Source organism: Centruroides vittatus, unplaced genomic scaffold (assembly GCF_030686945.1).
Source record: "Centruroides vittatus isolate TY-2023 unplaced genomic scaffold, ASM3068694v2 contig_18, whole genome shotgun sequence".
In the NCBI taxonomy this organism is placed as follows: domain Eukaryota; kingdom Metazoa; phylum Arthropoda; class Arachnida; order Scorpiones; family Buthidae; genus Centruroides; species Centruroides vittatus.
This window is the reverse complement of record NW_027121101.1, coordinates 6,644,317-6,661,239: the sequence shown is the minus strand read 5'-3', so window position 1 is coordinate 6,661,239 and position 16,923 is coordinate 6,644,317. Positions and strand designations below refer to the sequence as shown.

At 30.5% G+C, this 16,923-nt stretch overlaps 1 protein-coding gene across 1 annotated transcript in view; it reads right to left on the bottom strand.

The window, feature by feature from the left end:
• The window catches only part of LOC136969640 (protein YIPF4-like), a 58,447-nt gene that overhangs the window by 37,916 nt on the left and 3,608 nt on the right, over positions 1-16,923 (bottom strand). The window contains exon 2 of the mRNA XM_067263908.1: positions 6,039-6,201. Within this exon, the coding sequence (XP_067120009.1) occupies positions 6,039-6,201 (163 nt within the window). The remainder of the gene's footprint in view (positions 1-6,038; positions 6,202-16,923) is intronic.

The following is a 16,923-nucleotide window of genomic DNA, read 5'->3' as shown; positions in this document are numbered from 1 at the left end:
TATTTTATGATATTGTCTCTTCAGTAAGCAAGTATAGTTTTATTTACTGATCCATATTTGGAACTGTTGAATTTAAATTTTAAAAACTATTTCTTTATATGTTTGTGCCTGATGATGGCTGCATAGATAACCAAAAACGTTAGAAAATTAAAAATTTTTGCTGGAACAGGCTGGAACTTTTTATTTTTATTTTTACATTTACTCCAGTTAAGAAATTTTATTATTATGCAGCATTGTAAATTTGTATAGTTTCAAGTACAAATGTTTTTATACAATTAGTCAAATAATTAGTTGTAAAATGACAATTTCACAAAATATGTTACAACATGTTGATTTCCTAGGACTACAAACAAAACTTATTCCACTTTGTTCCATGACAAAATAGAAATACATGGAAAACATAGAAATTTGACATGGTGAACAGAATAATCAGTCTCAACAAGAATTCAATGACAAGAGTAAATTGTAGGTCTATTAGGAGAATCCCTATATAAGTAGGAATTTTCCAAGTACACAAAATTCTGGTTGCAAAAATTCTACTAAACTGTTGTCACAAATTCTGCTTCCTTGAACTAAAACACAATGAGACTGCTTAATACAAGTGAAAGCAGTCATTTTGAAATATATGCCTTACAGTGATGGAATTTGGTACTCAGGGATGTAAATAATTTGTATAAGGTTTGGATAGAATGGGCCCCTTTTGCCATGTTTTTTGAACAAATGAAATATGTAAAATGTTTCTTTATTAACAAAAAGCAGCCTTAAACAATTTTAGTTTTTTTAGTAAAAATAACATTAACTTATAAGGGTAGGAACCATTATAAGCTCCTAAATTTTTTCCAGACCCATGAAAAAATCCCCAGCTCCTCCCTTCTTGATGGCCCTATTGATATTATGGTACTGAATAAGACAAACCTGATGTATTTTGTTATAAATCAACATTGCTCATCGATTCTATAAGTCTTCTGATAAAAATTCTATTGTTTTCAAAGTCGTAAAGTGCTTTATGAATCATTCTTATATTCATATAAAAACATTTAAATTTATTTTATTATTCTTCAAAATATATAATGCAGATATCACAATTTAAAACACAAATAAAAATCACCTTTATAATCCTAGCAACATATTTATTAAAACTAAGAACATTTTTGATTAGTTTGACTGACCTTCTTCAGTTAATAGCAACATTGAATAAAAGAATACAATTTAAAAATAGAATGTGATGTTTGAATTAAAATAGGAACAAGAAATTTAAAATATCATAAAAATAAAAAATATGTGAATAAAACACATAATAAATAAAAATAGGTAACCCAAGCATTTTCAAAATTTTAAGAAATGATAAGGCTCCATATGATTACAACTCTGCATCAGGAATCTACTCAGTCTGAATAGATGACCAATGTTTTACAACAAAGCTTGTATACATTGGTGCCACTGGACATAATCTACAACAAAGAATCAAAGAGCGTAAACATACAGTCAACAAAAATCTCTATAATTCTATCAACAGACTATTCACATCAACAGGACATACAGATAAATAGGGAAAAAGCAAAAATTATCAGGCCTACCTCTACTGTACATGCTCTTTCTCACCTAGAGAAGTTAGAAACATAAAGCATACAGAAAATCCACATGCATTAATCATCATGGTGCAATACCCTTTCTAACACCTGGCAGTCACTTTTTGACATTAATTATTTATGTTCCTTTACTAATTGTTTATTTTTATTAGTGATGCTATGAATAGTGATTTTGCCGAATACTGAATATTCGGCTACGCTCTCGGCTGAAGCACCGAATGTTCAGCAAAATATGTGTACATTTCACGGGTGACAGGTTATGACCTGTCTCATTGCAGTGGGTGTGGTAGCAACGCTACGGGCGCATTTGTTTTATTTGCTAGTAGATCGTGTCACAGCGCACATTATGTTCATTGTTACATCAAATTGTGTTACTAATAGTCCTTATGACTATTAGTAACACAATTTGAGCTTGAAACACGATTTAACTTTGATGAGAACGACAAATAACTGGTTGCCACTTTTCTTGACCGTCGTTTCAAAACCAGTTTCCTGGGATTAGTTCAAATGCAAAGAGCAAAACAAAAAGTTCTTTTAGTAGCTCTGAAAATTAGTTGTGATGAGTCTACTAATACCGATGATGATTCTTCTCCACTTCATAAGAAAAGAAATATCAATGAAAATGATAAAACCATTGAAATACACGACAGTTTCTGGAACCATTTTGAGGAAATCGCTACAGAAAATATGCAAAATGATGAGAATGTGGAGAAGAAAAGTGTTATTGCAAGTGAGATTGATTTTTATATGAAAACTGTTCACCTAGATCGGACGACAGACCTTTACAAGTGGTGGTCAGCAAACGCAAAACAGTATCCAATCCTGACAGAAATCACTAAGATCTATCTACCGTCTCCTGGCAGTAGTGTATATAGTGAAAGGCTATTGTCAGAAGTGGGTATAGTTTATGAGGAAAAGTGCAATCGTTTGCTATCAAACAAATGCTGAAAAAATTGTTTTCATTCATCACAACTTACCACTGATAAATTTTAAGTATTAAATGTAATAATTTGTGATTAAAATAAATACATTTTTGAGTAATACGTGCGTTTTTTTCCCATGATTTAGTATTTGGTATTCGACCGAATAGTATGCAACATTCAGCCGAATACCGAATATTAAAAAAAGTAGCTGAATAGGCCAAATACCGAATAGTAGCCGAATATTCGTGGCATCACTAATTTTTATTTTATATACTTATTGTTTTTATATTGTTTAAATTTCTCTTTCACATGTTAATTCAAACATTTACATACCATTGTTAAATTGTATTATTTTTTTTATTGAAACTTCTCTGTTTTATTAATTATTTATTTTTATTTATTATGTATTTTATTCATATATTTATTTTTATGTTATTTTAAATTTCTTGTTCCTATTTTAATTCAAACATTACATTCCAGTGGCGTGCTATGACATTTGATGATAGGGAAGCTGTGTTTCTGTAAGAAGCTGACTTACAGGGGCAATCAATTAATTGCACGTCAGGGCCCGTTCGTATTCGTTTGTTCGATAAGCCAGTAAAAACTGTATACTTCTTTAAATGTATTTTTAATAGATTATCTAACGTACTTAATAAATAAAAGAGGTAATTATATTAAACTTTCTTATTAGATTCAATAAATTTCCTATGTCCTCTAAATGCCAATTCTTGCTTTGAGAAAAAACATATAACATCTATTAATTTAGATATACCGTATTTTACGGGCTATAAGACGAACTTTTTTCTTCGAAAAATTGCCTCCAAAATTCAGGTGCATCTTATAGTCCATAGCGTCTTATAGGTATTTTTTTTTTTTAAATTGCTTAAAAATTAAGGTGCGTCTTATAGTCCGTAGCGTCTTATAGTCCGTAAAATACGAATATCTATTAATCGTAATTATCTTGTTATAATTTTCAATATTTATTTTATATTGTCTACCAATGTTAAATTCTATTCTATTTTGATTTCCAAATTGCTTCAATTTTACGAAAGAATCGTCATTCGTCATAAATTTTATCATCAAAATGTCGAAATTTTTTTTGACGTATTTATATTTAATTTCATTATACGGTCTTGAGCCAAAACTTTTTTAAAATAAAGTTTTTAATCACTAGCCACGATATAAGGGCTAAAATTAAAATTATAAAAAAAAACTTACTTGGTGAAACAAGATGTGTGATGAATATACATACATAGCACAAAAAATTCTTCAATTGTATGAATATACTTTTAAAGAAACTTATAATTAAATATAACTTTGTGAAGAAACGTACATAAAAATAACAAAATATTCTTTACTTTTTAAATCTTAAAACAATCCACTTAGTGAAATAGCTCCCTACAAGTGGCTAATGAATGGAATTACAGACGTCCTGGTAGGTGTGCGACGCATGCATGCATGCAGGTTGCCAAATCCCGAGGGTGCCGATACTGGTCAATGTCAAATGCCTCTTTTGTCGCATTACTAGTATACCTCAAAGGACGCCACAGGGCTGTTGTAAATTTTAAACGTTTCTCACCATAGCTGTAAAAATCTAAATATGTTAAACTTAATAGTCATTTGTTTTCTAACTAATTCGTTTTAATACCAGGTGTACACGGAAATCAGTTCCCCACTGTACTGAGCTAGTGATTGGTTCTGTTAAGCTTTTGTTTAAGTAAAATTCTGGCTCTTTCAGCAGGGTTTTATTTATGTCCCCATTCCCTAATCTCTTAATTATTTAACTACTTCTTAAGTAGAAATAAGTCAAAACCAGTTACTTTGTACTTGAATATCTGTAGTCTTGGGAAAACATTGGAAAGACAAATTTTTATGACAACGGATATATAAATCGTAAATTTAAGGAAAATAAATTCTAGAGCTTTTTTTGTATCTTGCACGTCTCATTCATTAAATTTGATTGTAAATGATGCTGCCAAAGTAACAGTTAATTTTTTTAACATTATACAAGAATTGTACACGTTTTTTCTGCATTCCCTTACAGATGGGACATACTATAATCGTAATATCACCTGTTTAACATTTAAATCCGTAAGTAATATAAGATGGGAGAGCAGAATAAATGCAGAATAAATATATCAAATATTTTAATGGATTTTTTTTAAACTCCTGTCAACTATACAGAACTATCATAAAAACATGCCAGTAAACTCCTATCGGTTGGGTTAAGTTATAAATCTAGTCTAGGGTGGGCAACCTTTTTTATAACATGGGCCAGAATAAATTTTACGTTTTTTCCGTGGGCCGTAGTAGTCAATTGACGCCTTCTTGTGACTTGTAATTTTTTTAGTCTGCAAATATGAAATAAATAAATAAAAAGTTAATTACTACATTTATTTCTCTTATCATTTTCGAAAAATTACAAAGAATTGGAAAAATAACTATTAATTAGTTATTTTTCCAATTTAATAATCTATTAATGATCTCGCAGGCCGAATAGAAACTGTTCATGAGCCGTAGCTGGCCTGCGGGCCGGGGGTTGCCCGCCGTTGATCTAGTGTACTCATGATTCACATAATCGGCCGAATATCTAGCAGGCAGGCGGCTAACAGCCCAGAACTGGTCTGGGATATAAAATTGGATGCTCTATGCGTGTGTTGCTTCTACCAGCTAAACCGTGACGTTGGTACTCTGTAAAGCGCATGCACCAATGCCTATAATCTGGCTGCTTGAAAGCTGACAAGCAGGCGGCTAACAGCTCACAACCGGTCCAGGATATAAAATTGGATGCTTTATGCGTGTGTTGCTTTTACCAGCTAAACCGGGTGAGGTTGGTGCTCTGTAAACTGCACGTGCCAATGCCTGTATAATCTGGCTGATTGGAAACTGACCCGGTTTCGACATTCCTTCTGCCACTGAATTATTCGAATATACAATAGCATTCACTTATCGTTTTTTTCACATGTAGTATAGACATTTGTAAAAGATACATAATGCAGTTATAATAAAATATTAATTTTAATTAATTCAAAGTACGTCAAAATATGAAAATTTATATTTTATAATATACAAGGGAAGATCATTGGAAGCGATGGAAGCACTGCTTCCATCGCTTCCAATGACGGCACGCCACTGTTACATTCTATTTTTAAACTGCATTCTTTTATTCGATGTTGCTGTTAACTGAAGAAGGTCAGTCAAACTAATTGAAAATGTTCTTAGTTTTAATAAATACATTGCTAAAATTGCAAAGATGATTTTTATTTGTGATAACACTTTTCCTGGTTATTTAGCACCATTTTGCACATTTTAAAAATAGCAAATTTTTTTTTCTTTCTTCTCTTTAGAAAATGCAAAATTATATCTCCATAATATTTATATTTTCATTTATAAATAAATTGAGAAATGATTAAATCATAACTATTTAATTATCAAAATCTTCTAAAAAAATTTCTTGTATATTGACTCATGATATTTAATAAAGAATAAAAATCAAAATAAAGGAATTAATTTAAAATTCACTTACAATATTGGCTGTTTATCTTCATCATCACTTTCATCAATCTCCATCATCCAACCAAAACCTCTCTGTTGTAAAAATGAAGCTCCTGGAAAGGACCAGACTTTATGACTTTTATTTGAGATTGATGAAGACCAAGAATCCATTGACCCAGAGAGACTTTTAAAATCTATAAAATTAAAATGAATTTATACCTTATAAAATTCCACAAATTAAATAAATAAATAAATAAATTCAGATATAAAATATATTATTAATACTAAATTTTTCCTGTTAGAATTATTTAGATAATGCTATAAACCACTGTAAAAGACTGTTAATTCAATTCAAAGTAAAAAGCATTAAATCATAAAATTTTTACTAATGGAATTAAAGTTTTGTCTTGTAACCTCATCTTCAGTTGTCATCAAAATTTTGGCAATTAAAAGTAAAGCAATATTTTGAATTTGGAGCATTTAAGCTCCAAATTCAATCATCATCAGTTTAAATATAATTTACAAAGATGCTTTGAAACAGTTTCAAATTTAGCTTTTTATTCAAAAATATGTAAATTGTCAATTAACTTTCATAATTATAATCAATGATTTTCCAACTTTAAAAGTTGCTTCAATTTGAGATTATTCTAATAAGGCCCAAAACTAAGAATCTAAAAAATATTTCTCATTGATTTTATTTCCATAAGCAGTCACTAAGCATCATTCCATTTAACATTGATGTCTTTAATAATTTCTTTTAAAAGTATTACAGTTTTCCTGTTTTTAATTTAATCATACTAGTGTTCTTAAGTTCTGTTTTGATTGATCTGTAAGCATCTCCTATATAATATCCAAAATCATTTTGAACATCACTGTATAGCAAATTATTAAAAATAAACATACATAATAAATTCATTTAAAATTTACATGTAGAAGAAACACATGGTCTTCACAATCATCCTTCTAACACCATATTTAAAATCTCAGATATTTAAAATTATTATTATTTATTCCTTCCCAAAACAAACATAACTTTAATAAATAATCAATAAATTACTAAATAATCACAATTCAAGTGTGATAAGTTGTAATTAATGCTTCCGCATTCACAGGAAGTAAGCAAATTTTCTTGGTGTTGTAAATACTTCCAGCTTTGCTGAACATACTGTACATTCACTAAACACTACATTTTGTGGAGCTGCTAAAAAATGACAGGTCTCAATGACAAGATTTAATTTTTTACTTTTCATTACATAATAATAATTTTTTTATGTTAAAAATGTATACAATCTTTATTATTAAATAGAAAATGCTGCTCTTTACTTTATTCTAATGTAAGGTGACCAGATTTTAACATGGTTGAAGTGGGACAAAATTGAAGGGGGGAGTAGTAGTCTTGTTGAAAAAAAATGTACTAAAGCAGTGGTTCTCAAAGTGGGCGCTACCGCTCCCAGTGGGCGGTGAGTAAATCTAGGGGCGCACTGGAGGCAGGGTACTGAACGGTGACCAAAGACGGGGTCACTGACAGCCGTTCCCTTTCCTCTGTTAAATGGATAAGAGGAAACATTGCATTTAATGGTTTCCAGATGTTGAGAACAATGTACAGTAAGGGCACAAAGTGTGAGATTCATAGAAAAGTTTTCCTACGAATATTCCCAATCCTTTCTCATACAAGAGAAAATGGGTTAGGGGATGTTGGGTATAACTTTATGGAACAAAGGGGGCAGTGGATCGAAAAAGTTTGGGAATCACTGTACTAGAGCAACAAAATTTTATTATCAAAGAATGCAAAAATTGTATTGTATTATATTTTTTAAATTTCAACATACATAAAATTTACAAATATAATAAATATATATACTATTATAAATCTTTAAAAACTCTTTATTCTTTTGCATATTTCTCAGTTGAGTAAATTTTTTTTAGTAGATTGCTGTCATTTAAAATATTATGAAATTTTTTGCAAGAATTTGTTAAATTATATTTCACACATAATATGGGTTTCAAAGTGTCAATACTTAATTGTGATTTATCAGATGTCCACACTTTATTTATAGTAGGAAAAAAACGCATTTAATTGTGGCATTAGTTCATGGTAAGGACAGTGCGTATTCCATAATTTTTTATGCATTATTGTATGGAACATAGTTTGTTTCAAAATGATGAAATATTTCTAACCATTTGTTCTCTCTGAGATTTTTGATGATGCCCAAGATTTAACCTGTTCCTTATCAATATATTTTTTTAATAATGATACTTCATTAAAAAGATCATTTTCAGAAATATTACTATCTGGAAAATGTTGACTAATGTGATCGAATGATTTTTGCACAGCTTTCCAATTAAGTTCTTGTTTTAATATAACCCAATAAAAATATTCAATATCATTGTAATGTACTGTACCTTCCACTCTTCTAAATAACCTAAGCCGTTACTATAGAACTTTTTGACGTGATTCATGAAATCTGCATGATTTACTGTGCCTTGTTCTTCTGACTTATACTATTACAAATGGTTAACTATATTTTAACAATTATTTTAATCCTTCCGTATTTCTTTCTAAATAATAATACTAACTTGTATTACTTTTCCTCTGAATTTGCCTTGAGTGCCACTTTATTATTATAATTTTTTATTATATAATACTGTTGAAACCAAAATGAACCCCAGCCCAACCACTAGCAATAGAATGATGCAACCGGCGTGCTTTCTCTTGCTAGTCGCTAGCTTTCTAAGGCAGTGACAGACAAGAGCTCTGCGCCACGTAACATGCAACAAACAAAATGTTTGCTTGTTTGGACAGCCTGTGAACACATGCTGCTCTGTTACAGCAGCTGCAGGCCCCAAACCATTTTCTGTTGGTCATTGCCACGAACACAAAGGTTTCGTCAGCGCAGCATTCTTTATTTCTGATGCTCATGCACACCTTGGTACTAATACATGTGATACAAAACGATGTTTACAAATCTTAAACATAAGACATAAGTTTATGACACATAATTGACAAAAACTTAATTTTTTCAAAACTCAAGACTTTTTTAAAATTCTGCAGGATGCGAGACAAATTGTTAAAAACTGGGACTGTCTCGCCAAAAGCAGGCCAACTGGTCACATTATTCTAATGCTGAGAGTCTAAGCCTTCTGTTTCAGTTCTAAACAAAAACAGCTGTTATTAGGCTAAATATTTGGTATTCAGTAGTCAGAAAAACAGGAATACTCGATATTTGGCAACAATAACATCCAAATGATTATTTAGTAATTGTTCAAAACCCCTATTCAGTGCATTCCTATAAATAATATTCTTACATACTAATAAAAGAAAATTTAAATAAGGATTTTTTTTAGATTCTTGGTTTCGTATTTTATTTGAGTGATCTTAAATTACAACAATTAAAAGTTCTTTAAAGTTCATCATCATACACCATTCACAAATTTAGGCCATGTTGACCCATTTCGATCTCAGCTAGACAGGATCTAGGAGTCATTTTTGTGGACATCCAGGTCATCGTCGTCCTCGTGGTTGATACTGTAAAACTGCATGAGGTATCCTACCCGGCAACATTTGAGATACATGTTGAGGCCATTTTTCTCTATATGTGAAGAGTTTTTCAATTAATGGACTCTTGTGGAGTTCCTCCAAAATATCCTCATTTCAACGATGATCCAGGAGCATATATCCAGCAGTTCGGTGCATAAACCTCATTTCAGCTGCCTGTAATCTTTTGATACCTTTCTTCTTTAGAACCCAGATTTCACTACCGTACAGGAGAGTCGGAACAGCCAGAGTTTTATATAATTTCAGTCTGGGTTGTTTTTGTACAAGGTGTGGTTTTAGAGTATTATTTATTATTCCTAATATTTGTAGAAATTTTGTGAGCTTATTATTTATGTCATTCTCACTTTCATAAGAAATATTGCATCCTAGATAAAGAAAATTATTAACTTGCTCTAAAGTATTATCAATTATGATTTTGCTGCAAATTAAATTACCTTTAAAGTTAAAAAGTTATTACTTGTGAGTCATTAAAGTAAAAGTCATTGACAATTTATATGTTTTAAAATAAAAAGCAAAATTTTAAACTATTTAAAAGCATCATCTTAAATTATATTTAATTGTTGTTTCAAGTCAGGTTGCTCTAATTCAAATTCCAAAAATGTTGAAATATGAAGATTAAGTTACAAGACTTTGAAAACATTAATTCTATTAAATAAATTTCAAATTTCTCTACTATTAAATATTTTTTGAATTTCTTCAGATCATCAAATTCAGAGAGAGAAAAAACATAACATATGAACGTAGTAAGTATGGTTGCTGTATATTCGAATTCTGTATGTACTGTCCTTGTAATCCAAAGAAATGATTCTTGGTAGATGACCTTATAGCAATGGTTAGAAAATTTACTATTTATTTTAAAACGTTTTTAATCATATGCATTTTGGATTGGTTTATGTTTCCAACCCCTCTTTAGTGCTGTTAAAAATACAAATTGTAGTAAGGTTCACAACATTATTAAATATCACGTAAAAAGGGGGAATACAATAACATAAAACTTACATATTATATGATGGTACATCTTAAAATTATGTTTCTATATTTTTATATCACATAGGTGTATAACCATTCTCTATAATACAAAAATATATAAATTATTGCAGTTTAATACAATTTGACAAACTATATACAGTTATTCATTTTAGATTTTCTATGAAAACTTATATTTGCAGTAAATATGTATTATTTCCAATAAGAGTAAAACAGAGTAAAAAACCGACATCAGGTATTTATCCGATCTTAACAGAGTAACAGTATACCGACAAGTAATGTTATCCAATTCATTCCTAACATTCTGTACAACGGGGTGTGCTTTAAACAATGTTTAATGCATGGAGGCACTCTCTATTCATTTATACCATTGGGGATCAATTGACATGCCTTCTGAAATATTAATTAGATTCTTTTTAGGGTGTTTTTTACTTTCTATATGTTCTTTAAATTTCCTTTCATATGGGTCCTTTTCTGAATGTAAAACTTTGATATTGGTTTTATTAATTTGACAATTATTTTCCATTGTGTGATTGTACCAAGGGGAAGTGTTATGTTAACTGTAACAATGGTTGGACTTCACGCTGTGAAGTGTTATGTTTTAGGCGAATAGCAGCTTCATGTTCTTTAATTCTTGTTTCTAATAACCGGCCTGTTTCGCCAATGTAAGTTTTTGGGTTATGACACTTGCATTCTAGTCTGTAAACTGTTCCTACATTTTTAAGAATGTTTATTTTATTGTTGTGTTGTTTATTAATGCTATTATGTATAGTATGCGATATTTTGTTGGTCAAAGATGGTGCCAAACTGATGTCATCTTTTTTTAGGATCTTATTACAGCTCTCAAAAATGTTTTTTATATATGGAAAGGTTTTATATTTTTTGTCTGATTTGTATTTCGTATTATATCTGTTTTTCCAGTATTGTTTTTGCCATGCATTTAATTTCGATTTAGGATAGTCATTAAGTAAAAATTTAGTTTATAACTCCCTTACTTTAATTTTTTGCCATTTATTATCTGATATTCTTGTATAAATGTTTTTTAACTCCATGATATAAATAGTCGTTTTTTATATTTTCCAGAACATATGAATAGTAGTTGATAGTTTTATTAACATTACAGGGTTTTTTGTATATTATAAAAGAAAATTTATTAAGTGTATTCATTATTGTTATATCTAGGTAATTTATTTTATTCTTGTTTTCTTTTTCTATATCAAATTAAATATTTTCGTTAATTTTGTTAGCAATATTAAGAATAATATTATCATTTGTTATTTTATTATTGTATATTAGCAAGTAATCATCTGCATACCTCATTACTAGTTTTATACCTGGGATATTATTCATTTTTTCATCTATGTTTCTCATAACTAATTCTGCTAATTTTGGGCCCAGCTTTGATCCCATACTGATGCCATCTACCTGTCCATAGAAGTCTTCATTAACTTTAAAATAGTTTTTTGTGTATGCAAATTTTATTAGATTAATTAAAGTTTTATCCACATTTAGCATAATTAGGCTTTCCTCTATTAATTTCCATTTTATATTTGGGTACATATTTTTTTTACATCAAGACTTATTAATTTATCAGTGTTTTCTTTCTGTATTTTCTGTATTCTATTTCTAACTTCATCAGCATTTTTAATGCTATAACTAGAATAATCTATGTCTATTAATTGTTGTTTGATATATTGTTCTAAATTGAACAAAGAAGAAAAATTCAGACCTTTAGTAGATTTCAAATATTCTGTTCTTTACAATTTAGAACAATATATCAAACAACAATTAATAGACATAGATTATTCTAGTTATAGCATTAAAAATGCTGAAATTTAAAGAACATATAGAAATTAAAAAACACCCTAAAGAGAATCCTATTTCAGAAGGCATGTCAATTGATCCCCAATAGTATAAATTAATAGAGTGCCTCCATGCGTTAAACATTGTTTAAAGCACACCCCGTTGTACAGAATGTTAGGAATGAATTGGATAACATTACTTGTCGGTATACTGTTACTCTGTTAAAACCGGATAAATACCTGATGTCGGTTTTTTACTCTGTTTTACTCTTATTGGAAATACAGTAGAGAGTCGTTAATCCGAATCAATTGGGGACTGAGGTTGTTCGGATTAGTGATTTGTTCAGATAACCGATTATGTACAAAAAAATATTAACCTGTCCGATGTTCAAATTTTTCTCCGTTGCGTGTTGCTTCGTGTTGAATTTTCGTCAATTTTAAGCCTAACAAAAATTTTTATAATAATAATCAAGGCTATTGTATCGTTAAAAATTATTTCTTTATTTTGTACAAACAAAATAAATATATTGAAGAATATAAAAACATGAATATAAAAACAAAATTATACTTTAGAAGTAAATCTAGTATCAAAAACGTTTGATTCAGCATGACACAGTCCGACTGAAAATCGTTTGAATAACCGGAAATTCAGATTACTGGGGTTCGGATTAACGACACTCTACTGTAATACATATTTACTGCAAATATGTTTTCATAGAAAATCTAAAATGAATAACTGTATATATTTTGTCAAATTGTATTAAACTGCAATAATTTATATATTTTTGTATTATAGAGAATGGTTATACACCTATGTGATATAAAAATATAGAAACATAATTTTAAGATGTACCATCATATAATATGTAAGTTTTATGTTATTGTATTCCCCCTTTTACGTGATATTTAATAATGTCGTAAACCTTACTATGATTTGTATTTTTAACAGCACTGAAGAGGGGTTGGAAACATAAACCAATCCAAAATGCATATGATTAAAAACCTTTTAAAATAAATTGTAAATTTTCTAACCACTGCTATAAGGTCATCTACCAAGAATCATTTCTTTGGATTACAAGGACAGAATAATATGCATAAGTATGCACAGAATAATATATAAAGTTATGAATATACTTAAAGTAAATGTAAATATTAAAAATTAAATTATATACAACATATATATTTATCAAAATGTTTTACATGTTTTTGCATATTTAATATTTTTTACTTTCCTAAATAACTGATAACAATTATAAAAAAAATGTTTTAATACAATATTTTATTTTGCAGTAAGCTTTATATCGTCATCATTTATTCAGAATATAATAAAAATGATTATTATAACCTAAAAAAATAACCAAACAAGAATATAATTTTAAAATAAATTCAAATCTTAACGACTGTAAAGTTTTGTAGATAAATTTACAATATTTTGTCTTTTTTAAAAGTTTTTGAATTTCTCTATAACAATTCTTTGTGTACAATATCACACCTTATCTCATCAACCAACATTTAATTTTAAAATATCAATTTTGCATTTTTTTTGCAATGACAATAATATCTGAATTTATTTAAATAAATATTTAAGTTGGATGTAAGTACATTGTAAGCATAAGTTTTGATACACTGCTGGCCATCCAAAATGCAACACCAAGAAGGACCAGAGATATCACAACCAAATTTATTTGGGAGATAACACGTACAAAGATCAAATGATTGAAAATACAGTCTCTTGTGAAGTGAGGAAGATGATGGAATCAGTATGGAGTGTTGCCGCCATTGCTGGCTATAACCGCTGCTACACGCCTTGGCATTGAGTCAAAGAGGCTTTAGATATGTTATTGGAGTATAGCATTCCATGCTGCTTCCACATATTGCCAAAGTTGATCTGGTGTAGCAGCGGGTGGTGTATCCCGGGCCAGTCGTTCTGCAATCATCGACCAGATGTTTTCTATAAGCGAGAGATTGGGAGAACAAGGAGGCCAAGGCAGCAATGCAATCTGATGGGCGAAGAAGAAGTCTTGAGCAATGTGTGCCACATGTGGTCACGCATTATCCTGTTGGAATGTGGCCGTTGGCAAGCTCTAAAGGTATGGGAGGACAACAGGCTCCAACATCTCAGAGATATAGCGCTGGCTGGTCAGTGTACTGGCAATGTGTACTAGGGGGTGCAGGAGTGGAATCCAATACCACCCCAAATCATAATACCAGGTCCAGGACCAGTATGGCAATGCATAAGGCAACAGTTCAGCAGTCTCTCACCATGGTGTCTCCAGACTCTAATCCGACCATCGTGGTGTTGCAGACAGAAGCGGGATTCGTCAGTAAAAACAATGTCGTTCCATTTGGTTGTCCATGTCTGTCGTTCATTGCACCATTGCCGGCACAAATGCCTGTGGTTTTGACTCAACAGTAAACACAGCAATGGACTCCTTGCAGACATTCCACTCTGCTGCAAATGACGTCAAATGGTACGCGTGGACACTGATTGTTGCACAACAGACCAAATTTGTTGTGATATAGTTCGTGATGTGGAACAGCGATCCATCACTGCCATGCGCATGATATGCCTGTCATCACGTGCAGTGGTGCAATGAGGTGGGTGCAATCGGTCCCTGTCGGTCCGTCGTTCCCTCCTGCATCCAGCGGTTACAGATCTGCAACACAGTTGCTTGGTTACATCCGACACAATCGGCAATTTTTCTGAAGGATAATCCGCAATCCCCATAGGCAACTATTCTTCCTCAGTCAAACTCAGAAATGTGCTCGAAAGGTGCTCATTTTCTTCTGTGTGGCATACTGAAGCTGCTTACGCCAAAAAAATGCACAAAAAAACAATTCCAGTACTTGAAAATGGCCTTCTATTCTCCCTTTATATAGCGCTTGCAGGTGGCACAACAGGAACCCGTGATGTGCATCTGCACTGAAATGCTAATCATTTGCATATCTCATTGCTGCAAATGCATGGTGCAAATTTTACTTGATTTGGACGCTTCCTTCAGGGTGTTGCATTTTCAATGGCCAGCAGAGTATATTAGCATTTTTATATTTATACATTCTCTAATGTTGTAGAAAAGTTTACTTATAAATAATATAAAATATAAGATTTATATTAAACACATGACTCTATATTTTATAAATTATATTATTACATATGAAATATATTAAACATAATAATACAGAAATGCTATGATTTATCTAATAGAAAAATCATTAATATGAAGCAAAAACATTAGAAATTTATGAAGACATGCTACTTGTGTTCACATGAAATTCGATATGTTCATAGATATAATGATGGTAATTTTTCTTCTAATAATCGATTTTTTGATTAATCGATAATTCTGTATTCTATAATCGATACATCTATTAATTGGTCTGATTCAATATTGATTATATTCTAATCGTCAGTGCAGTAGGCCTAAAAACACACAAAAAAGAAAAAAAAAACACAAGTGTACACACTATGTGGTATTTACTGTAAGATTTATTTTCTCAACAGGAAAATAAGTTAACATCTGGCTCAATAAGTACTACAATAACTTCTTGGTTTTCGCGACAATTAATTTCTCCTGACACACGTAAGTTACACATGAATTATGCATATATATAGTATACAATTTTATACATAGGCGAAACTGTCTAGAAGCTCTCTTCCCACCATTTGTTGACCTTCCAGCTTGATCATCGATCACCTTTTCTCACTGCTTACCTCGATGTCCGTCCAGCTCACTTCGAGGTCGTCCATCCAAAAGTCCTTTTCAGTCGACCTTATCACCCTTTTATACACTCCTGCCTCCCCCTTGCTGTTTCATAGTCCCTTCCAGGTCTAATGGACAATGGAACACGGGAAAGCAAAAAACAAAGGGCATTGTCTGATAACGGAAAAACATGGCGAATGATTGTCACATTACCATACAGAACCCACTTAACCTCACATACTGTAAAGGATTTTTTTAACAAGAAGATGCAGAAGCACTAGTAGGATTTCATATTGGAAAATGAAAAAACAATGGTGAACAAAGCAGCAGTAATAACAACTAATTTAGAAGAATAACCCAGAAATTGATAACACTTCTATAGAAATACCAAACAAAAACATTACAATCTATCTCCTTAAAAAAAAAACAATGTAATAATTGTAATCATGTATGCAATGAAGATTCATGTTGTGTATGTGTAAATTGTCATAGTAGTAGTTTTTTGTTTCATTTTTTGCAGCTTAGAATAATAAATGAAAATTCACAATCTATTCAAATTTTTGTTTATAAACAAACCCAATAACAAAAAGAATAAAATTGCAATCAAAGATAAGTTTTAAAATTAATATTATTGAAAAACACTACATTGCCACTTTTTTCATTAAGAATTATTTTTTGTGAATTATTTCAACATATTTTAAAAACAGTATGTGATCTTTTAAAAGTAAGTATTATTAACAGTATCAATTAAACTAATGTCATGACAAAGTATTACTAAGAAATTTATACTTCAATCAAAAAATCAACTTAAAAGAAACTTCTGAAATGTCAGTTTTTGGTATGAATCATATTAAAAATTGAATATTTTTA